This window comes from Gossypium arboreum, chromosome 8 (genome assembly GCF_025698485.1).
Source record: "Gossypium arboreum isolate Shixiya-1 chromosome 8, ASM2569848v2, whole genome shotgun sequence".
Taxonomy (NCBI): Eukaryota; Viridiplantae; Streptophyta; class Magnoliopsida; order Malvales; family Malvaceae; genus Gossypium; species Gossypium arboreum.
In genome coordinates this window covers 9,695,733-9,721,103 of record NC_069077.1, presented here as the reverse complement: position 1 = coordinate 9,721,103, position 25,371 = coordinate 9,695,733, and the positions used below count along the sequence as shown (strand labels likewise).

The 25,371-nt window shown below is 31.6% G+C and overlaps 2 protein-coding genes across 6 annotated transcripts; one reads left to right on the top strand and one right to left on the bottom strand.

The window, feature by feature from the left end:
• Positions 1–12,038: 12,038 nt before the first annotated feature.
• On the bottom strand, positions 12,039–12,691 carry LOC108468297 (nuclear transcription factor Y subunit C-4-like). The gene has a single exon (XM_017769186.2). The coding sequence runs from the start codon at positions 12,531–12,533 to the stop codon at positions 12,168–12,170; it is 366 nt and encodes a 121-aa protein (XP_017624675.1). The 5' UTR covers positions 12,534–12,691; the 3' UTR covers positions 12,039–12,167.
• Positions 12,692–18,109: 5,418 nt separating this feature from the next.
• On the top strand, positions 18,110–24,359 carry LOC108467590 (uncharacterized). Of its 5 annotated transcripts, none has more exons than XR_008269452.1 (10): positions 18,119–18,626; positions 18,880–19,080; positions 19,179–19,301; positions 19,396–19,433; positions 19,536–19,644; positions 19,826–21,985; positions 22,201–22,347; positions 22,566–22,651; positions 22,746–24,068; positions 24,142–24,359. XR_008269452.1 is itself a non-coding variant. In XM_017768282.2 (9 exons), the coding sequence occupies exons 1-9, from the start codon at positions 18,549–18,551 to the stop codon at positions 22,936–22,938; spliced, it is 3,138 nt and encodes a 1,045-aa protein (XP_017623771.1). In that variant the 5' UTR covers positions 18,110–18,548; the 3' UTR covers positions 22,939–24,359. The 5 variants fall into 5 exon arrangements, 2 of the variants coding, with proteins under 2 accessions (XP_017623771.1, XP_017623773.1); XR_008269450.1 differs by having other exon boundaries at positions 22,743–24,068; positions 24,157–24,359; XR_008269451.1 differs by having other exon boundaries at positions 22,743–24,068.
• The last annotated feature ends 1,012 nt before the right edge of the window (positions 24,360–25,371 follow it).

Genomic DNA, 25,371 nt, shown 5'->3' with positions numbered 1-25,371 from the left:
GCGCACGAGCTAGAGCCACACATTTTTCGCCAAAGAATGGCTTGACTTTAGAGTGACATGGAGGGTCAAACAAATACATCTTTCCGACAGTGGCTGGGTACTATGGAGTCGTGGCAATGGTCTCAAAGTTTTGACGAGGGTTTTCGTTATGGTCAGATGACCACAAACTTAGTGGAGGGGGTCAACGTTGTGTTGTTGAAAATATAACATCTTCCGATTTCATTTGTCTTCTCGGCTAGATTCTACAAGTTGGCTACCTTGATGCCAAGAATGAGTCAACAACAAGTCAACCAAATGGAGGCGAGACACGTGTTTGTCAAAGATGTCAGGGATGTAATTGTTGGAAACTGTCGGACGGCTATATTGATGAATGTAGAAATATATTCACGACGCCTTGAAATGTTTCCTATTACGGAGAGCAGTGGTCATCGACCTGGCATACCACCTAGGTCCTATAGAGTTGATCTTCGAAAACGGTGTGATTGTAGAAGGTTCCAAACACTTCATTATCCATGTGCACATATCGTGGCAGCGTGTGCTAAAGTGAACCTTAATATTGAACAATTTTTTGATGATGTGTACACACTCGAGTGTACGTTACGTGTGTAGGAAAATGAGTTCCCCGTCCAGCCTGACCTGTTTACATGGGAGGTGCCTCCGATGACTTTCGAGCTTGTCCCAGACAGAGGGCTACGCAGGAATCTGAAAGGTCGTCCGTAATCATCTAGAATCCGTAATGAAATGGACATTATGGAGAAATTCGAGAGGTCGTGTTGTGGATTATGCAGGTTACCTGGTCATAATTGAAGTAAATGCCTATAGCGAAACTATCATGTTCGCCAATCGTCACGATCGGGTAGGAATTGAGTTTATGTTGTAATGTATTTAATTTATATAAAGAAATTATATTGCAAAGTTTGTTCCAATTAGATTAATGTTGTAATGTATTTAATTTATATTACAAGACTAAGTTTGTTACAAGTTTTAGTGTTTTAATGTTCAAAATGTCCAAATTAATCTAATTTACGTTATGGTCAAATTTTTTTCCACTTTTCAAAGTTCTAATTAATCTAATTAAATATATACTAAAAAATATAAACTTTTTAATATCAAAACTCAAGAAACACCTAAAATTGATTATTCGATGGTGCCGTCCTCGAGGTATATTTCTGTGGAGGTCGACGTTCAAGTTGTGGGTGATTGCGACCACCAACTTCCTCTTTAATCGCAGGTGAGGGTGTCTGATACATGAAAGAAAGATCATATGGCTCGAATGGAATCAATGAACTTGAGCTAGAAGGAGTGCTATGCTGCGGTGGATACAACCCAAGGAGAGTAGAGTATTGCGGTGGATACGGGCTGGGGGTAGTGCTATACTGCGGTGGATATGGGCCGGGAGAAGTGCTGTGCTACGATGGATACAACCCAAAGATATCAAACCCGTAATGCTATCCACCCCTTGACGAGCTCGGGAAATAGTCATGAACCAGAAAATCTGGAGATAAGAAGTATCAGCCGAATGAGAATGAAATCGCTCAGACTTGGACTCGGGATCTGGCTGTGGATCAGGCTCTCCACTGACTCGTATACCTCATGTCGATGCACGTACGAGGGGACTACAGTCGACTGCCCACCAAGTAAATATGACTTCCCCATACTAGAGTACCATTGTATGTACTATAACGATGGTTGTGAATCAGAAGACATATCCATCTGATGTCTTCGACCCATTCGATTACCCCACACCAACAATTTTCGGTGCACAACCCCTCAATGCATTCCATGTTTCCCTCTCTTATTGATGCCGTGAACCTTCCCCACCTGCATTGGCGGATCCAGTATATACTGGATGCAACCAAACTATCGTAGTACTCGATCCCTGTGGTACCACTGAACTATATTGAAACTGATAATTGGTGCATTAGTGTACCACAATTGAGAATGAACGTAAGCAGACGAGGGTATAATAGCCGCAATTTCTATTCTACGATATGGCATCCATATAAACTGCACGATTAATACCATGGCTAAAATTTAACATGGTTCGTGTAAGATATACAAAGTAATTACATGTCACGAATATTTGAATAGCTTACCCTTTCCCCGGCATGTTGTTCAATCATCAGACGATATATCAAGACAGTGTACGACCTCCCGATACCCGGATAAATACTCCATCTATGAAAATAATTTTCAAGTAAATATAGTTTCGTTAGAATAGTATCATTATAAAGAAATTATCAATTAATAACAAGTTAAGTTTTATCACCTGTTAACTAGTGGAAATATGTATGGTTGGTGACTAACCGATGCCAAGAATGGCATCCGATAAAGAGCCTGTGATTGCAGCAATACAAGGCATCCGTCTATATCTACGGCATCAGGCTTTGTCGTCTGACAAAGCTCACGATACAACATAGCCAGAATTGCGAAACCCCAACTATACGAACAAACACTACACGAATCAGCTAATAGAGGTAAATACTGGAGATGAACCTTGTTGTTATTCGAATTGGGCATCAGTACACCCCCTATAATATGCATAATGTACGCTAGAGCTGCGCACATCAACTCTTCTTCAGTGGCATTAGCTGATAAATGCTCAAAATTTACTTTCAGCCATGTAAATTTCAACTCTGAAAAATTGGACTCATCATCATCGGGCGAGGCTCCTAGTAGGCTATAACAAAGTGCAGCCGGCTCAGCTATCGTACTTATGCCCGTGACGGCATTCCCGTCGATTGGGAGCTCAAAGTGCAATGCAACATCCTCCAGAGTGACAGTGAACTCCACACACGACAAATGAAAAGTGTGGGTCTCTGGGTGCCAGCGCTCGGCCAATGCGAATATTAAATCGTACCGCAAATCGAACGTCTGGGTCAATACTGCTGACCCGGATCCAGCTAGCTCCAAGTAGGGCATCAATCGTGCATCGGGTAATATCCTAAACCATTCATCCAGCCCCTTAATACACGGTACGAGTCCTGACAGTGTTAAATTACAGAAAATAGTTATAATAACATATTTATTTACTTAAATTACGTATATCATTTTTTAATGGAACCCGTGATTAACAAATAACAATATTTTACCATATTATTAACTGTGTCACATATGTGAGGAAGATCCTTATTGATCAATGAAGCCATTGCGATGCTTGCATTTTCAAAATAAATTTCGGTTATTAATTTTTATGTTTGATGGATTTTAAATATTTATTAGAATAGCTAAATTTTATATATTGCTTTTAATTACAAAAAAATAGCAAACAATTTTTTCGACAACATATTTTTCTATACTACATTAAAAAATAAATATATCCAACTCAAATACAAATATTTTTATTATAATTTAAAATATTTAATAAGTAAAATATTTTGGTTTAAAATATAATATATTTAATACACTCGACATGTAGTTCAATATATTTTAATTTAATTTAATTTTTATTTAATAATAATTTGAGTGATGCAATAATAATTAAAAACACATGATAAGTTGTTCAATATTATTTTAAAATATATTATAATATGTAATTAATTAAATTCATTGGGAAATAAAAATTTTCGTATTTTTAAAATTTTAAAATTTTGAATCTTATTTTTAAAATATACTATTTTCATATTTTATTTTTTATATTATTTTAGTACATAATGTTTCAAATATATTATTTTAGTGTTTTTATATTAATTTAGTAAATAACCCTGATTTTGGCCATTTGTTCTTATTTTTAAAATTTTGAATTTTATTTTTTAAAATATACTATTTTCGTATTTTATTTTTATATTATTTTAGTACATAATGTTTCAAATGTATTATTTTAGTTTTTTATATTAATTTAGAAAATAACCTTGATTTTGACCCTTTGTTTGTATTTTTAAAATTTTTGGATTTTATTTTTAAAATATACTATTTTCATATTTTATTTTTTATATTATTTTAGTACATAATGTTTCAAATGTATTATTTTAGTATTTTTATATTAATTTAGTAAATAACCCTAATTTTGTCCATTTGTTTGTATTTTAAAATTTTCAGATTTTTTTAAATATACTATATTCGTATTTTATTTTTATATTATTTAAAAAAACCCATAGCACCACTTTTTCCAAAAAAATTATTTTTTCATATTTTATTTCTTTTCGTATTTTATTTTTTCATTAAGATATTTTTTAATATTTTATTTTTATACTATTTTGTAAAATAGTATAAAACCCCATCACATAAAAAATAAAAAATAAAAATAATCAGAATATAACATGCCAAAAAAATTTATAAAATATATATAATCAACTTCAAACACACTTAACAAATAAATTACATAAAATAATAATAATAAAACGTTCTTTACACATAAAATACATAGGCTTTTTTATTTTAATAAAATTAAAAATAAATTAGGAATGAATGAAAATATAAAATAAACACATACATACCTTAATATCTCTTTTAACCAAATAACACCTTGCAAAAAATAAATTTATAAATTAAATCTAGATTAAATCAAAATCAATCAACAATAATAATAATTCTTCTTTTCTTTTCTTCTTTTCTTCTTTCTTTTCTTCTTCTCCTTCTTTCTTCCCAAAATGAGGTAGGAGACCATAATATATGGTCCCAAACACAGAAAAAACCAAAACGCTCGTGCATGAGAGGTCTTCTCCACGTGCCGCCTGTGGCAGGCCCACCACCAGTGCCCTTCAGCTTTTTTATTTTTTCAGTTTTCTACAGTTTCTATTTTTTTTACTATTTTTGTCAGTTTCCAGGGTGGTCACGTCACTGCCATAGGCGGCACCACCCTGGCCATACCATTTTCGTCATTAGTTTTTGCCTTATACCATTTAAGTATTTTGTTTATACTATATTAGTAAAAAACCCACTAACCCAACTACAATACACTTAGAAGAATCACACGTTTTAGACTGCTTCTTACGGTCCATTCTGGTAAGAAAATACGCTTTTATTACCCAACTTGTAACAAAGGCTGCCAGGCCGGCTAACCATTAAATAAATCTTGTAATAAGATGAAAACTGAATTAATCCATATTATTATGAATGTCGATTTGCCCAGCACTTGCTATCTTACGACCAATTACAATACACTTATCACTTCACCAATCTTTTTGCGAAATGCTTGGATGTTTGTTAATTCCACCAAGCTTAACTAAGGATGAAATTAGAAAACCCTTTTAGGAGGATGGAATTAAGTTGCAAACTTTTACTATAGTAAGAATGTAATTTTGTCATTTTTTTAATAGTCAATATCTTTATAATTTTTAAAAGATTAAATTAAATTTTTATCATTTTATAATGTCAAAGTGCAATTTTACTATATACTAATTTAAAATTTTATAAATTATAAAATGACTAAAAATTAAGATTTTTATCTTGCGAATACCCTATCAACCCTTGAGCTTAACTACTTTAGTCTCAAATTAATTATTTAATTTTCTCAATGTCTACCACCTAAGAATCCTTTATTGATATCAGATAATCTTAGTTGGACAGACAGTACGTTTACTTCTGATGAGGTTAAAAACAATATTGGGGTGTGTGTTTGGATTCAAACAATATTGTAACGGTAATGTGAGGAAGTAAAATAAGCATTACACTAAAACTTATACAATAGAAGTTTTTAAATATTTTATTTTATAAAATTATTAAAAATATGTGAAATTGTAATTTTAATTAATAAAATAATACGTATCACCATATTTTTATAAATATTTTATAATCATCTAAATTTATTTATTATATTTAATGATAAATTATTTTTACAGTAAGCAAATTTTTATAACAATGCTAAATATTATTTTCAGGAATAAAAACACTATATTTGAATCCATTAAAATATTAATATTAAATAATAATTTAATTATATTCATGCTAAAAAATATTATAGTAATAGAGTTAAAAAGTGGAAGGAGTAAAATGAAGATTACCCTTCATTTGGACCTGCGTTTACTCCATTAAAGTTTAAAATTTCAGTCGAAAAAACTCCATCAGTGCATTGGTAAAAAATTTCACTGCACTGAACCTAGCAATCCAAAGAGATTGCAACGGTGCAATTGAGATAAAAAGTGACTCTAAACATATTGCACTAGAGGTAAAAATGCATCCAAAGAGGAGAAGGTGAAAAAGATGAGATTCAGTTTGCTTATACAAAACAAAGAGTCGGCAATGGGAAAATGGAAAGAAGTGAAGAAAGGATAAGAGGGTTGTATAGCCCAATTTTGGCCTAGGCCTATAAGACCCTAAAACCTAACCCAAAACCATTAGCCCAAACTAAACCCATACAGAACCACTCCCAAATAGCCCAATATGGCCCAAAATGCAAAAAAAAACCTTAGCCCATAACCTTAATAATATTCAGAAAAAAAAATCCTAGCTAGCCCCCGCCCCTATGTCTGACCTTCTACCAACTGCCCTCTGACCCGTTTGCAACACCACCTACTTCACTGCCACTGTTGCCACCGCACACTTGCGCTTGCAAGAATTAAAACAGAAATGACAAGCAAGGATACACAAATACATTTAATATTTTGTAAACAGCTATATAAGCCCTAAAATCTTTGTATCTTTTTTTTCTGGGGACACACATGAAATACAAAGAAATAGCATTTCAAACGTTCATAAAACTGAAACAAAAGAGAAAACAGCAAGCATCAAGAGAAAAAAAGAAGGTTCAAAAGCGATTAAGGGTATATTATATTTATTTATTTATTTTTTCTTCTTTTTTTCCGAATTTATTATAAACATATTTATCAAAAACATAAAAAAGGGGTGAAGAGAAATTTACCTTTTGAATTCGCCTTAAAAAAGACTTTTCGACTTCTCGACTGCCGTGTACGGTGGCGCTGGCATCGACGATCGGCACGACGGTTGTCCGCTGGAGCTATCTCTTGCCCTAGGGCTTCTTCAGAGAAAACAAAAGGGGGAGGGAAATTTTTTTTCTGAAAAGTGTTAAAAGTGATTTTTTTAAAAAAAAAATTGGCCTTAAATAGACCTCCAAAACGACGCCATTTTGGGTAGGCTTTTTAGGCACCAAAACGATGTCCTTTTACTCTTACCTGACCCGATCTGACCCGCTCCAAGCTAGGATCCGCGTGTTTTTTAACGGAAGGGCTAATTGCACTTTTGGCCCTTACGCTTTTTTATTATTCTGTAATCAAGTTTTTCTTATTTTTAATTTTTACCCCATAATTTATTTCGATTCCAAATTGGTCTTTCTTGATGCTGTGCGTTTTGGAGGGGAAGGGAAAATTCCATGTTGACCCTCTTGTTATTCGCGCGTTCAAATTGGTCCATTTCCTTTCATTTATTTTTCAGATTTGCCTCGAACTTCTGTTTTAAGTTCAATTTAGTCCTTTTTTGGTTATTTTTGTTATCTTATTATTAAATTAATTAATCTAATATTTCAATTATTATTATTGTTATTATTTTTATTACCATTATTATTACTATTACTATTATTTTTATTACTATTATTACTACTATTTTCGTTATTATTACTATTACTATTATTATTACTATTTTTGTTATTATTATTATTACTATTGTATTATTACTATTTTTGTTATTATTATTATTACTATTGTATTATTACTATTATTATTATATTTTCTTTCTTTATGTATTTACCTATATGTTATTATTATATCAAATAATTTAATATTATTATTTTTTAGCACATGTATTTTTTATTTTATTTTTATTTTTATATCATTATTCTTGTTATCATCATTTTATCATTTATTTTATTTATATCCTTTTAAATAATTTCAAACTTTAGATTATTTATTATTTGTATTATTGTTATTATTATTATTAGTATTATTTTTAAAACTACTTTACCTAATATTTCTTTCTTTACCCATTAATAATTACTATTAATTTTTTAATTAAATTCTAGTTTTATTTGTTCATTTACTTTTCATTTTATTTTATTTCATATAATTGGCTGGTTTTATTATTTTATTATTATTTACTCTTTTTTATTTTTGCTCTTATATTGTTATTCATGTTATCGCATTCATTATTATTCTATTATGCAAATTAGTACCGTGATTACTATCCTTTACATTTTATCAAACATTTTATGTCGTTACCTCTACAAATTCATGTTGCATTTATCCTTGCTCGATACATAAAATTTCATTATTTTAAATAAGTAATTTTTCGTAATTCGGGATTCAAAAAGTTGTTTCCTAACTTACGGGGTTTCGATTTTCTCGATAAATCCGAATAAACGAATATTTTTAAAGCATAAATTTTTAAATGATCTTGGGAATTATGAAAAGATAGTGTTCTAACTTACGTAATATGATTTCTTTCTAAAATCGAGATAATCGAACATCTTTCAAAATAAATAAAATTTTCGGCGTTTATTAGCGTATCGGGGATTTACGACATTGTGTCCTAACTTACGGGATATAATCTTTTTCCTCAGTTAACGTGAAATACATTCTTTTTCTCAAAAAAAATTCAATTAAGTAATAATTTAACGATGGATCGTATTTTTCTTCAAAGTTCTCAATTTTCGACAATAAGACACTAATTAATCAACTACGTACCAATTTTGGGAGGTACGAGGGTGCTAATCCTTCTTCGTGCGTAACTGACTCCCGAACCCGTCTTTTTGAATTTCGTGGGCCAAAATTGTTGTTTAAATAAATCAAGCCATTTATTAAAAATAATCACTTTTACGAGGTGATCCGATCACACCTCATCAAAAAAGATTGATGGTGATTCCTATATTTATTTTTGTTTTCAAAATCAAGTTAATCCCGTTTTTCAAAAAATATGGTTGCGAAAAGGGTGAAGATGAAATTCAAAAAAGAAGATTTTTGTTTTTGATATACTCAAATTTTTATAGAGAGTTGTTTCTTTTCTTATAGCATCATATAACGAATCGTGTAATGTAAAGATAAATTAAAAATTAAATGTGGTCATTGTTATGATATGGTCGGTTGTCCTACCCTAACACCGTCATCTTTGGGCAAAATATCGTGGGCAGGTAAACCCAGACAAAGAATAATGTCTTGCAAAGAGTTGAAGTGGAACCGCTAAGGGATCTAGTACGTGCCCCGTGATTAGAGAATAACACCCTTTAAAATAGATGTTTAAATGTGATTGAATTAATCTCCTTCACTATTCTTAATTCACCATTATATTAACAAAAATTTAAAAAATAAAAATATGACAATTAAGAACAAAAACCAATATTGGTTTGGTTCCACCTCACGTGTCCCGTAATGCCAACACATGACATTATCTGTCCCTCTTTCACTTCACACTTTAGTTTTGCCTAGCCTTAAGAGCCTAAAAACGTTTTTCAAAACAATTGCACCTTGGAAGCCCAAAGCCTCAGAACCTGAAAAAGGGAAAAAAAAGCAGGTAGTTTAAGCAAATACATGGGACCAACGCCCATGGTATCCCCTCTCTCACTTTTCCCATAAATAGAACAAGTCTCTCAGATCTTTACCATAATCTCCGTCCACTGTAAGCTTCCAAATACAGTGGCTGTAATGGATGTTTTCATACCCGAAGAGTATGTTATAATGAGAAGGATCGAGAAGAAAACAGATGGAATTGGTGGGAAGAGGAGAAACATGGTGGCGGTGGAGGCAAGCAAGAAACTGGGAAAGGAAAACATGGCGCAGCAGCTGCCACCGACATATCGAGTAGAAAGCAAGGAGTTGTTGATCCCTGGTGGGATTACCGAAACAGTAGTGTTCTGTTGCTTATCGGCCTAATGTCATGATCAAAGTTGTTTAGCAATGAGTTTTAACTTATGTGTCTGGTTTCGGAGTAGGTTACATATATATATATATATATAACATGATTATGTGTAGATTTTAGATTATCAATTTCCTTTTTTGAAGGATAGGATAGATTATTATCAATTTTGTCGTTTCTAATTGTTAGTACATTTTCTGCTCCTGCATTCCTCTTTTGAGACTTTGACTGTGCTTTGAATTTGATAGTGAAGCTAAATGTCTATTAAGGGACCTGGGGTTCGTAGTTGGGTTGCTTGAGGTAGGCCCACAAAATTTTGGAAATAAATTCTAAATGGCCCTAGGCACATATTAGCATGCATTAAAATTGAAGGTTGATTTAAAATTAAAATTTGAGAGAGCTTGAATGAATATTTTAGGATAAAAAATGAACTTGAAAAGTTTAAAAGGTTAGATTCAAAAATTGAGATTTTAAAATATATACAATACATAAAATTATTTATAATTTTTTCAAATCCTTAAGTAAGTATTTAAATATACGTCTTCTTGCATTAATAATTTTCTCAATTTATAATAATTATATTATTTAATTTATAATATATGAATTTTAAATTTATAGTAATATATAATATTATAATATAAGCATTAAAATTATTAAATTGTTTATGTAAATTTTTAATAAATTAAAAATATATTTTTTAAATATTTACAAAATTTTAGATTTATATGTTAAACAAATACAAAATATATATTAATATTATGATTAAACGTGGCTGGAATGTAATCTAACCCTAGAAAAAATCATCCTAAGGCCATCATGTTCCAACCCATTTAGTCAAATATTAAAATTTTAGAATATCCCAACTTTAAAACCCATAAAATATGTATTATAATAAAGGTGAGTATTTAATACATTGATATATATCAAATATTTTAAAAATTGACACGTACTTCTTCTTTTTTTTCTTTTTATTATAATATTTTACTATACTTCTATAAGAGACTTATGAACCTTAATTTTGCTTGTGAAATTTAAAAATCAATTTGCAATATCCCAAATATTTTTCTATATAAAATTACATTCAACATAAAATGCTTAATATTTAATTAAATATATCTTCCACGGTTAGCCTTCTATTCAGAATAAGGATTATTTTTATGTTTAGCCCTCCTAATTTTTAAAAATTTCTTGAAATACCATACTTTTTGTAATAAGGTAAATTATTTTTTGGTATCCTTAAGTTGCGATTTATTGGCCACATATTTTAGAAATAGTTTAAGTTTAAATTATCATTGTACCCAAAAAAATTAATTTTATTTTGATCCCTTAAAAGATTTAATTTATAATTTGATACAATAAAATTGATAACACTTTTAGTTAAAACCCTGTTAAATATTATTAGCTTAATTTTATCCATTTAACTTTTCAATCAATCAAATAAAGGAAAAAAATAAAATAAAATCATTACAATATTTAATACATTCCAAACATATTTAATACTTAAAATAAATTAAAACAAAATATGGGTAAAGTTTGAAATTTAAAAGTCTTCTTTATAACAAATTTTTTAATATTTCAGTCCCTGTACAATTATATTCTTCGCTTTGCCCCGTCTATGATGACGGTGAATAGTGCGTGCTGGCTACTCAAATAATAATAATAACTAAACACTTAAAAAAATCTTAACGATAGAGAAAGAAAAGAAAAAAACATCACAAATGTAATCAATAGATTCAATACTTGACATTAGACATAAATGCTGGTCAAATTTCCTAGGAGGTCCCTATATTATAGGGACTAGATCAAATTAGTCTATTTATTATTAAGCGAGTCAATTTAATCTTTATACTATTCAAAAGGATCAAACAAGTCCAAATTGATTACAATTCAATTCCAAATAAAATATTTTATTTACAGAACCGTTAAAACTTTAAAATATTAACTCTGCTAAACTATAAATGATATTTTTGAATCAATAAATGTTAAATTTATTGCAATTTAGTATAAAAATTAAATTGATCCATTTAATAATAGTGAGACTAATTTGATCAAATACCTATAATAAATGCACCTTTCTAGTTATTAACCCATAAATGCAAGTCCGAGTGGTTAATTTTTTACTTTGATTTATACAAGGGAGATGAAGCGATGATAGTTTAGTTGATAAATGTTTTTTGGTTTTTGTAATGAGTCCATTAGACATTTAATTAATTATAAAATTATAAAAATATTCTCTAATATACTAATTATGTTATATTTTTATGGTGTATTTATTTTTTCTTTTTGATTTGAACCCAAAATACCATCAAAGATAAACAGTTAACTTTATCATTGCTGTAACATAAATCTAGTATGTATTAATGATTTAGAATTACTTTGGGGACTTCACTTGTTATTACATATTTGTATAAAGAAGATAAAAGCCATAGCTATGAAGACGTGAAGGTATCCAGTTCCAAAGGAGGAGGAGCTTCCCCAGAATGACCAGATTCAGAAACCAAATTGACAAGAAAATCAAACAGGTCCGTAGCCATAACAGCCGACGCAACATCCTCTTTATTAAGCGTCCTCCTCTTGCCTTGCATGGTAACCATCCACGACCTTTGCGTCAGCTCCTTGATGAACAGTTCGCAGGCCTTAGAGAACACTATCGGAGACTCCCCGGAAATCATCTTAACATCCTCCCCTGACTTTTTCATTATCTTCTTGATCCTTGCCAACGGCAACAAATGAGGCCCTGTTTTCCCCGATATCCCGCCCGACAGTATGCCCGAGTATGTCCCTGCTTGCCTCATATCTATATATACCTTAATGATCAACCCAATTTTATACTTCGTTATATATAGACATGGGAAAGGGAGCAGTGGTGATGTGTGGAGCCGGCTAGCTTATAATTGCTTCGGCCGGCAGCATCCAATGGCTGTTGATAAATGGCTGCCAATGCAAGCCCTATAAGGCTATTAAAACCAATAAATGATTTCTTTTTATAAAAGAAAATTAGGGTTTCGTCTCCGCATCCGAAACCCAACATCATCATGTTGACGTGCTGTATAGAATTCAACTCTTTAATTATTATTTATTAATACTATTTGTATGGTTTTATAGTATTTTAGCACTACTTTTTAGGGTTGAGGGACGTCATATGTTTAACGGTCAAGGATCCGATGTCTTTATCAAGTGTTAGTGTGCATTTTTCAACCATCTATAAAGACAAATTGCTACTTTATGTGTGACGAATACAGATCGATTTTTAAATATTAACAAATCTTAATTACTTCTTTTGTTTATTTTGAAGTTGGCTCAAAGCTCAAAGCGTTGTGTTGGAGATTTTTGGTTTTAATATTCAAATGGTACGGAGGGACTAGGTGAGGTACATCCTATTAGGGTGTTCAAATTTTAGTTAAAATTAAATTAATTGGTTAAATAAATTTAATTCAGTTAATTGGTTAGAAGTCGGTTAAAGATTTTTAAAATTTCAATTATCAGTTAATTTAGTATCAAACTTAATAAATAATATTATATATTATATGTATTAGGCTTTTACTAATTCAACTAATTCAGTTAAATAAATATTATTAATTTATTTTTATATATTTTATACTTGTTTTAACAAAAAATAAAATAAAACATATAAATTTTGGTTGAAATATTTTAGTTCAGTTAATAGTTAAATGATTAAAATTCAATTAAATTTAATTTAAATTAATTAACCGTTTAAACGGCCTTACATCTCACAACTTTCAAATGAATTATTGTTGTTTACATATAATAATATATTTATTATTTAAAATGTTATATCGTTTTAATTATTATAGCTTTAATTTAGTATGATAACTATATTTCTTTTATTTACTTCAAGCATGCAACTTTGAAATGCGAGTGGGATGCCTGCCAAAACGTGTTTCAATGGGGCTCTTTTTTGACTTCTCATTAAGTACCTGTTGAGAAAAAAGGATCTCTATATAATAATTATGAAATCCTTTATTTAATTGTCCTCTGACTGATCAAAGTGATTCAAGGGTTGCAATTATCCATGGAAGTGGGTTATCATTTTTTCAAAGTTGGAACCTGGAAAAAATCAGTTGAAGCTGCCTATCCATTCTTTTAAAAAAAAATTAGGCCTTTAGTTATTGGGCTTGTCGGTGTGTACTAGCTCAAAGATTATAAACCCTCAAAGTTTTGAACTTCATAGTCTAAAAGATTATGCCCTATGGACTACCTATAGTATGCTAGTTGATCCAAATGTTTAAATAATCCAAGATATGAGCTCAAACTCCTTGTGAAGGGATGTTGGTCCTTAGCATCTATGGTGGAATACTATGAATGTTCCTGGGTAAATACTAACTCTTTAATTTATATAAATATATAAATTATTTTAGACTAAATTAAGCATACATGTTACTTTAAAAAAAAAAAATCAACCATACATGTGAGTTCCCCTTCAAATACACAACTCTTGGCACTCGCAAACCACGTCTTTGCATTGTATTCTCACCTCTCTACTCGTTTTCCTAGTTAGAAACCCACTTCTACACGATGATGATGACCCCAAAAAGATAAAAGGAAATGTTTATTTGGATGGATGATGTTTGAGATTAGATCTGATCATGAGTCAGATTAGGGTTGAGTTAATGCAAACTTATTTTCTAGGTTCAAACTCAATTTAGTCCAAAAAATGAGCTTAAATTCAATCCAAGTTTAGCCCAAATTAAAAATGCTAAATTTGAGTTTGACCTCACCCGTTCAGATTAATTGTTTTAGATTTATATATATATATTAAAATATAATATATCAAATACACTAAAATCATTAAAATAGATTTTCCAACAAATTAAAAATACATTAAAAAAATTTTATACTTAGATAAGTTGCAACTTGGTAAGCAAATGCCTTTAAAATAATAATAAAAATAATAAATAAAATAAAATTATACAATATCTAAACAATAACATCAAAATAATAACAATATGATAGTGAAATAACGGCAAAATAACAACAAAATGACAAAAACAAAGAAAATTTAAGCTAATTTAGGTGGGGCCAGGCTTGAGCAAAAAATCCCACATGAAGCCTAACCTATTTAGAAAGCTTATATTATTTTTTGTCTAAACTTATTTTTCAAATCTATAATTTTATTCAAATCCTTTTACTTTTTAGACAGATTTTTTAAGTCTAAACAGATGACCCAATCGACACCCTTTCACTTGAGGTGACCACCTTCTGTTCCCCTCATGTGTGCGCACTTATTCTCTTCATGATTTTACCCCTATCCCCTCTCTTAGTTTTTAATTAGTTTCTTTTTCATCTTTTGATTTTCTTCTTATGACTCTTTCAGCTTTATTTTTGGCGACGCTATAATATGATTAGTATGTTAAAAGGAAAAAAAAAAAAAGTGAAAGTGAAAAACAACAACAACAAAAAAAGAAAAAAGAAAAAAGGAAACTGCGTTCACGTGAATAAAAAGGAAAAAGAAATCCAAGATGTAGGCTACAAAGCGTAATTTGCAACAGAGGATTGAATATTAAAATGAATTAAGTTACAAATATAAAATTGAGGAACACCAATAAGCAGCTTTATTATCTGTAACTTCTCAAGTTGTCAGATCGTCCAAATAATTACACAATTCTTTTCGAAGAAAACAGTAAATTAGAAGAACAGCACTGTTTCACATGACAAAAAAGGAGTACCCCACTTTTCTCTCTTTGCTATTTACCTTACTTCACAAGCTTCATCATTCAGTCCTTTGTTGGAGTTGTCATCTCTTTACTGGCTTTGGGTTTTAAATTCCCCCCCTCATCTTTGATTTGATTGATAATTAGTTTTAGGGTTATTGAAACCAAAAAGGTAGTAATGTCCCTAATGAGATACCATTAATTATAGCTTAATTATAAGCCTCAAAAAGGTTGGATGCTTTCGTTGCCATTATTTCATCAATGTAACTCATGGTAAAACCAATGGATTAAGCCCCGCCGGTCCCTCTTTAAAACCAACTCAAGAAAGTTGGGACGACATTCTTTGCCTTCAATATAAATCCTCACCTCATCTAAACTTACATTAAAAAAGTGTGGTGGCCCTTTGCAGTGAAAGTCATGGACCCTAGAAATCACTAGGCGATCGTGGGCCTCACTGACACCTTAGATTACAACTTATCCAATTGCCCACTCATCAACAATACTTGATTATGTTTGTCTAAACACAGTAGTCGCATGGTCCTAGCACGTGTCTTTGGGTCAGTAAAAGGGGCAATGATAATTTTCATTGAACGACGAAACGGAGAGCTAATGGTGAAGCTGAGGCCGCAAGCAATTAGGTTGGCGGTTGTTGTGAAGCCATATAGAGTGGAGGGGGGAATGGGTAGGCAGAGTCTGGTCCGTCCATCCCAGCAAACTTTAATCTTCAAAGCACATGCCTTTTATTGAAGGAGTTTTCGTTTTCTTTACAAAGGTGTAGGCAGAGTAGGCTTATACATGAAACTCACAGTTAGCCAACACATGAGCATGACCAGCTTTAAAGCCAAGTAAAGAATATATATATACACCAAAAGCAACCCTACCAAACAACACATTGTATATGTTTGGTTTACTTTGATTCTCAGCTATTAACCTTCTTCACCTCCCAACTCTCCACCACGTACCACTACCACCTTACACCATACATTTAGTTCATTTTCTACCTAAAACTTTTCCTTTAATTTTTTTTAATTATCGAATTAAAATAAGTTTATTGCTGTCAACAACTCAAAGAAACCCAATTTATTTTAGAATATTTATGGGTATTAATTTGTTCCTGCCATGGAGGGTTGCTTGTCTCTCTTTAAACTCATCTCTCAATTTTCCAAGGAAATTTAATTCTCGTCTAAGCTACCAATTGTATGACAATCTTGATTGTTTTTAAAATTTTAAATTCATCTTCCACAAATAATTTACTATAACAATCCATCATTAAACTTTTGCAAATTCTCATTTTGAGTTTCAAAAATAAATTTTTTTATTTTAGTCACCATGTTCAACAGCTATTTTCGTTTTAAGAACTGCTATAAAAAAAAATTATTCTCCTTTTGGTCACCTATTAGTAATTTATTGTTGTTGCATACTCATTTCAGTTACTCAATTTTAATAAATCTTTATTTTAGTCCGTTGCTAGTAATTTAGTATTATTGTATACTTATTTCAATCACACAAATTTAATAAATTTTTATTTTGTAAATTATTTTCTTTTAAAATTAATTTTATTTTTTTAAAAGAGAAAAAATTTGGTTTTTTACAATGAATTAAGTTATTCAAATACGGAGATGGGACCTATGTTTTTCATTTGTTACTAGTAAAAATCTAAAATTAATTTTAAATGAGGGAAAAAGATAAAATATTTTTCTTGTAAAAATCTAAATTTTTCCTATAAAAACTCATGTAATTTCCTGTAAAACTCATGTAATTTCTGTAAAATTTCAAGTTTCTTTCTTTTAAGAGGAAAAAGTTTAAAATTAATTCTAGAATATGAAAAAAATTAAAGAAAATTAAAATATAAAATGAAGTTTCTTATAAAACCAAAATTTTCTCTGTTATTGGAAAAACAACTAAAACTAATTCTAAAAAGGAAAAAAATAAAAGAACTTAAAAGATAAATGATTTTTCTATGTAAAAGCCTCAGTTTTCCCCTATAAACCTAGGTTTTCCCTCTTACTAAAAAAATAAAATTAATTCTAAAAAATAAAATAAAATGAGCTATCAAAATAAAAATTTATTAAAGTTAGGTAATTAAGATGAAAAAGTTTGAAAATTGAATAATCAATTATGTAATTTACCAAAACACCCGGAGTGGTTCTTAAATAAGACCAGTTTTTTGGGCAACAAATAAATAAGGACCATTTTGTCTTATTTCAGCCTCCCCCACCTAACAAATAAATCAACCAAACGGCAGGTACGTGAGTACATATATATATATAGCTACGGCCTACGGTGGTCGGCGGCGCTACCTGACTGCATATATATTTTTACATAAAGGATTCAATATTTGGTTCCTCCAAACAAATACAATATTAAAGTCTTCAATCCATTAAAATTCCAATTGTGAAATATATTAATAAGTAGTTGGATTTCGTTTAGAAAATTAATAAAAATTGATGGGATGTCATAATAATAAATTCCACATAATGTATAGTGATTATCTTTTTAAGTGTAATTTAAGTTTAAATTACGCTAATTACATTATCGTTAGAGTTTTATCAAAATTAGAGTAAATTGGTTAATAAGAATTTTAGTTTTTATTGTTATAATCTATAAAACAATTTTAAAATATTTTTATGGTTATTGATTTGTGTTTATTTATTTATTTATTTTGTAATTCAATAATTTAATTGAAAATAGATAATTTAGCTGCAGATTGAAGACGTATTTACTTTACTAATTAATTAATGAGGAAGAAGAAGCTTCTCCTTCAAAATTTGAAATTTGTTATTTATTGATATTTTTAAATATGTGCAATCGCTTTCCAGCAGAGACTGTTGCAACTTACAAATAGAAAGCAGGGAGGCGAAGAGAAAAAGCTCTTCTTTAATCTTTAGATCTCCTCTCTTTCAATGCTTCCTTGTTTCTGAGTTCTTCACTCGGTTTTGCACTCGTATTGAACCAGCTCGCTCCTGTTTACTCGAAATCCACGTGAAGATTGACGCCATAGGCTTTGCTTTCCCGCGCGTGGTTGCATTTCGATTGAACCTCCGGCATCGGGATCGAGCGAGCGAATGGCGAGTTTTCAGCGATAATTTCCAGAGCTCCGGTCGCATTCCTGGATTTCCTGCGGGTTTTTCGGAGGAGATGTTTAAGTCGGTGAGATGGAGGAGCGACAAGGACAGGATCAAAGCTGTCTTCAAGTTGCAGTTCCATGCTACTCAAGTACTCTCTCGTTCTTTCACATTCTTCTTTCTTTTTCGGAAATTCGTAATGCTGTTTACTTATATCTTTCTTTGTTAGCCTCGTCGCTCAAAAACAACTTCCTTTGAAGCTGCTTGAACTATTTTGCTTGGTTAAATTCTTTTCTCAAAAGCTTTTAATTATCAGTAATTACTTTATTTATTTATTACTATTTGTAATGAGACTGAACAATTTAAGAAATGTTGAAATATTAACCATTTTCTGCGTAATTTAGTTGGCAGAGTCAAAATTGCAAGCATTGATGATATCAGTAATTCCTGACGATGGGGGAAAACCGATAAAAACATTAGAAAAGGCGACGGTTCAGGACGGAAACTGTCGATGGGAGAATCCACTTTACGAGACCGTTAAATTTGTTAGGGAGCCAAAAACTGGAAAGATCAATGAAAGAATCTATCATTTTATTTTATCAACAGTAAGATATATATATATTTTGATGAAAATTTTGAGTTTTTTTTTTTAAATTTCTTTTTATATATTATGATGCAAGTAACGTATATATGTTCGTTTTAGGGTGTGGGAAAAGGAGGTTCGGTGGGGGAAGTTTCAGTTGATTTTGCTGTTTATGCTGAGGCAAATAGAACTTTCACCGTTTCTCTTCCATTAAAGAATTCAAACTCTAAAGCAATTTTGCATGTTAGTATACTCAATCCCACTCTATACATTCTGTCTCATATTTTTATTCAATTTTGATGTTGAAAATTGAATTCAAGCCATTGGTATTGACCAGGTCTCAATACAGAGGTTGCATGAAAATGCTGATCAAAGGTACAGACTTGCCACTTTTTTTTTTTTTAATTGAATTCTTGTGGTTATTGGAGGTTGTTTCTGGAATCTAGAAGTGTTTATTTGTGAGCTTGACGTTGTCAGAGAGGTGGAAGAAACTGAAGATGCAAGTTTTAAATTGCAAGAGAGGAGCTTGAAGGCCCACTTGAGCAATGGTTATGAAGATGATAGCATTAAGAAGGATCTCATTGAAGTAAGGCTTCCATCCTATTCATAAGTGAAAAAGCGTTCATTTTGGGCTTTCTTATTGCTGTTTTCCAGACTATTTCTTCTTCTCTTAACTTTTTCGTCTCTTTATATTTGCTTAATATAGAAAACTTGATGGAAAATGGATTTGCATGTTTTACTTATTTGTTTGTGAATGTCTCTGACAGGATGCATCTTTCAGCAAAACCACCCACAATGTTGAATTGCGTGGAAATCATAAAGGATCTGATGGATCTGATATTACCATTTCAAGTTCTAATAGTAGCTCTGAACTTGATACTCCACGAGAACTTGGAATGAAGGATGACAATGTAAAGAATGAGTGGTCGGCAGGTTCTGATCACGGAATGAGTACTGAAGACTCCAACAGTTCCCAGGACAACTTTCCACGAGAAAATTGCCAACATGGTTCAGATAGTGAGATTGAAAAGCTCAAGAATGAGATCAATGCTTTGTCCAGGCAAGTGGATGTGTCAGATATGGAATTGCAGACTCTGAGGAAGCAAATTGTAAAGGAGAGCAAAAGGGGGCAGGATCTCTCACGGGAAGTTGTTACTTTGAAAGAAGAAAGAGATGCACTCAAATTAGAATGTAATAGACTGAAGGCCTTTCAGAAGCAAAAGAATGATGCAAAACTAAACAACAGGCTGCAGTTTCAGAATGGGGATCCCTGGGTTCTGGTTCAAGAAATCAGAGAAGAGCTGAAATATGAGAAGGACCTGAATTCCAATCTTCGGTTACAACTGCAGAAGACACAGGAATCAAATGCTGAGTTAATCCTTGCTGTACAAGACCTAGAAGAAATGTTGGATGCAAAGAACATGGAGATGCCCAACACTCCCAACAAATCAGGGTCCCATGGCAGTGCTAAAGAATTGAGAGGCACCATCTCAAGAAGTGACAGAGATGAGAATGGATATAAGAGGGCATCGGAACATCTTGTTAAAGAACACAGAGGCACCAAGGAAACCTCTCTCCTGGAGCAGAAGGTCATGGATCTCAACAGTGAGTTGGAGATCTACAAGAGAGATAAAGATGAGCTCGAGGCACAAATGGAGCAGCTGGCACTTGACTATGAAATACTGAAGCAGGAAAATCATGACATCTCATACAAATTAGAGCAAACCCGGCTGCGAGAACAACTGAAGATACAGTATGAGTGCCCATCTTCTTCCGCTACTATAAATGAACTCGAGAACCAAATTGAATGCTTGCAAAGGGAACTCAGCAAGCAATCAAAAGAATTCTCCGGCTCTTTGGCGACTATAAATGAACTCGAAACCCACATCAGAAGCTTGGAGGAGGAGTTAGAAAAACAGGCAAAAGTGTTTGAAAGGGATCTAGGATCTGTCACACAAAACAAAGTTGAGCAGGAGCAAAGAGCTATTAGAGCTGAGGAAGCCTTACAAATGACAAGATTGAAGAATGCAAATACAGCTGAAAAGCTACAAGAGGAATTTAAAAAACTCTCCATGCAGATGGCCTCAACATTTGATGCAAATGAGAAGGTGGCTACAAATGCTCTAGTTGAAGCTAATGAACTCCGCTTGCAGAGAAATCAGCTGGAAGAACTGCTCAAGAAAGCTAAGGAAGAGCTCCAATCAGTTACTGAGGATTATGAAGCGAAACTCTGTGACCTTTCCAATCTAGTAAAGTTAAAATCAAATCAGATAGAGCAGATGTTGGAGGAAATTGATGACAAATCTAAGCAGCTTGAACACCAAAAGAAGCATGTGGAAGAAGTTAGTGGGGCTTTTTCTAAGGAGATCAGTAGGCTAAAAGCTGAGATTGACAAGCTGACTACCGAAAAGAAATGCCTATGTGAACAAGCTGAGCAGATGGAAAGCTTGAAACTTGAGTTGGAACATACAAAAGCACTTGTCCAAGGAACTGAAGAGCAGATGCAAAGTGGAAATTTAGAAAGAAATAATCTAGTGAGTGCGATTGCTTTGATGAAAAAGGAAGCAACTAAGTCAGAGGAGGAGTTGCAGAGAATGAGGCATTTGAAGGAAGAGAAAGATGCATCAATTGAATCCTTACTATCAGAGCTGGACACTCTCAAAGCTCAGTGCGATAAATTGAAACATTCTGTGTTTGAGGATGAAATAGAGAAAGAAAAACTCAGGAAGCAAGTAGTTCAATTAAAGACTGACCTTAAGAAGAAGGAAGATGCATTTACTGGAATGGAAAAGAAGTTGAAAGAGAGCAATAGAAGAGGAGTTGTTTCTGATGGAACAAGAACACCATTAAGAAACAATAAATCTGCCGTGGTTCCTCACAGTCTTAAAGAGGTCGCAAGCCTGAGGGAGACAATAAAGTTGCTTGAGGTAAATTTAAACATCCAATATAAATTCAAGTTTGCCTTTGAATCTGTTTGCTGAAAATGGTTTACAATTACAGCATATGTTTTCTAGTACCGAAAATATTAGTCAGTATCAAGCTGTCAAAATTGCCCTTTTTGTTTGTTTTTTCCTTACTAATGGGATTCTGAAAATGGAAATTTTGTATTCACAGTGATTATCTTTTTTACTTCTCATGTCAGGGACAAATAAAGTTGAAGGAAGCTGCTTTGGAAACATCCACAAATGTCTTTTTGGAAAAGGAAAAGGATCTTCAGAAGAAAATTGATGAGTTAGAAAACAAACTCAATGAGTACAACACTGGTTTCTGCAGTTACCAACTTCAAAAGGTGAGAACCATCATTCCATGATTAATAAGAAGGAAAAGAAAAACCCTTCATTTTAAGGGAAGCCCTGTATATTTATTTATCATGACTAAAGTGATGCATCAAGAGGTTTCAAGTTTCCACATTCCTCATGGCATTAACAAATAACAACTGATGATATTGTTTTATTACATACATTTGTATTTCTTTCTTTGGCATAATTTTTTCTTAAAAAGTTGCAGGTATTTAAAGACACTAAGGAGGTTACATCAAATGTGAAAGCATGCATATCGAAAGAAAATGGATATGCAGTGCCCTTCGTGAAAAGGTAAGACATGGATCAATATATAGGTAGAAGATTGTTGTAGAAACCAAAGAGTAGGGTAACGAATTTACTTCTATTGATTTCTTATAAACAGCAGTGATGGTGGTAACCATGATGAACTGATGGCTGAACTAACTTCCTTAAAGGAGCGAAACAAATCCATGGAAAATGAATTGAAAGATATGCAAGAACGATATTCAGATATAAGCCTCAAATTCGCAGAGGTAGAAGGTGAACGGCAACAGCTTGTGATGACTGTGCGGAACCTCATGAATGCCAAGAAGAGCTGAAGGTAATAAATTTCTACATATACATGAGTAGAATGTATAGTTGAAATGACTGCTGGGTGTGCCCTTTTGGAAAATTTAGGCATCACGGTTCCTTTTTAGAGCGAATAAGTTAAATTGTACAAAATTGTATATGAATTCCCTTCACCTCTATCTTATCTAGATTTAGAGGTGAGTGATGGGTACCAGTAAGTCTAACATAGATATGTTCATTTTTAATTTTTTTTTTCTAAGTTTTGCATGTATTTGAGAGATTATATCTCCATACTTGTGTTTAAACGTGTTGAACATGGGCTAAAGAGTCTGCACATCATAGTCTCATGTAATGGTTTCAAAATGCACGTACTGTTGGTACTATTATTATTGTTATCATTATTATTATTATTTGATACAATTATTATTATTCATGTTTGATTAATGTTCCACCCACGATTTTTTTTTTTTTTGGCTCAATCAAAGTTTATTGGAATCGGAAAAGTCTGCTGTAGACCGTCTGCATTTATCTCAAACGTCAGAAATCTAAAATCTCACCAACAATCATTGCAATATACACACCAGCTTTGCCAACTCCAATTTGAGCTCTACTCTCTCCTAGAAAGTAATATCATATAAATGGCAAATGCATTGGCTGTACATGTTGCAGGAGATAAACATTAGAAATGCAGTAAGTGTGTACTTGGTTGGGTGGAAAATTAGTGAGATGAAAGGAGGGAGTGAAAAAGTGGAAGGCTGGTAGGAAAGAAAAGTGAGAAAAGTGAATAGGAGAAATGTTTATTTTCCTTCTTAATATATAAAAATCAATTCTTCCAAGTGCAGAGAAAATAGAGAACAACCACAGCTACAGAAAGAAGGAAAAAAGAGTCTTTTCTTTTTATCACTTTTAACTGATAGACCATGTAATAGGCTCACAAATTAGTTTTTCATTGGCACCCACTAATTCATCAGGAACCCACTCTGACAGCAATTTGAAAATTGCAAAACAACCAAATCCTGAATTGCTATAGACTGGGTCAACAAGTTTTGAATCATTTCAATACCAAGAAGTGCTGGAAAGAATATCGGCTATCTGTTCCTTTGTGCAACGATACCTGAATTGCAATCAACTCCCAAATATGGTTATGTCATATGCCAAGGTGTGTCGTCTTCCATGCAAAACTGGATTTTTAGTTATTGCAATTGTTGACATATTTTCTCAGTAAATTTCAGTCATTTCATCCATAGGGATTCACCATGGGGAAAGAGCTTGGATAACGCCTATTATTAAATATCTTGCTGAAGATAAGCTACCTACCCAAATTGCGGATGAAGACAGTGAGTACGCGTCGCTAAAAGTAGGTTCGATTTCATTCCAAAAAAAAATTTAACTTATTGAATTGAATTGAGTTATTCAGTTTTTTAATTTAACTTAATAAATGATTTGGGTATTCCGAATTCAAGTTGAATTTTTACAATGCTGAAAACAAATTCGTATATTTATCTTTTGGTCCCTTACAATTTTAAAAATAAATAATATGATCCTTAAAAATACAAAAAAAAAATCTATAAAAATGTTAAAATTTATTTAAATTATAAATGAACGGCCTTAAACAAGTAAATTACAAAACCAACAAGTAAATTACAAAACTAAGTTTATTATACTAAAGTATATTAGTTTTCAATTATTTCACTTTAAATAAATTTATGTGCTCTACCTTAAAATTTATTTATATTGTGAATAAGTTTTAATTTGACATGTTTTAAATTTAACTAGAATAATATTATTCAACTTGATTCAAAAAATTCACTTAAATTAACTCAATTCAATCAGAAAAATTCTAAACCCCAAGGAAGTTAGGCTATGTCCTACAAGAGATAGAGAAAGAAATATGTAGACATCGCATGAGTGGATGAATTTTAGAAGCCATTGGACAAGGATATTTCTAGCTTAACATGAATGAATTCGCCTAAAATCTAATCCAAAAATGCGACACAAGAATTTTGGATATGTTCCGCAAATGCCTGCAGAACCCATACAATAGATATCAACAATTTGGCTAACCATAATTAAGGAAATTTATTTACAATATATTTTTAATTAAATATAATACTCTTTTAATAATAAGAGTTATAAACAAAGTTAAACACTTAAACTAGTAACATTTTATGTTGTTAAAAAAATAATTCTTGAATCTTGAATATTGTTTGACTACAACCTTCGAGTCTTTACTATTAATTGACCATAACCTTCTACTCTTTTGTGATGTTTTCATGGATGCAAATTTCCAAAATTAGAAAACTTGTTTTTAAAAATTTATCTTTTTTTTTCAATAATTATTAAAGAAAATAATTATCTTAAACCCCTAAATCAAAGTTTTGATGCCAAATGATGCAAAAACCTAAGATCTAGCAAAAGAAACCAAATATTTGAAAGTTTAGAAAATAAGGAAATCAAAAGAG

Coding starts and splice junctions, on each gene's coding strand:
- LOC108467590 (XM_017768282.2), top strand. CDS start 18,549: ATGTTTAAGTCGGTGAGATGGAGGAGCGACAAGGACAGGATCAAAGCT. Junction 19,302..19,395: donor ACTCTAAAGCAATTTTGCAT/GTTAGTATACTC, acceptor GGTATTGACCAG/GTCTCAATACAGAGGTTGCA. Junction 19,434..19,535: donor CATGAAAATGCTGATCAAAG/GTACAGACTTGC, acceptor TGACGTTGTCAG/AGAGGTGGAAGAAACTGAAG.
- LOC108468297 (XM_017769186.2), bottom strand. CDS start 12,533: ATGAGGCAAGCAGGGACATACTCGGGCATACTGTCGGGCGGGATATCG.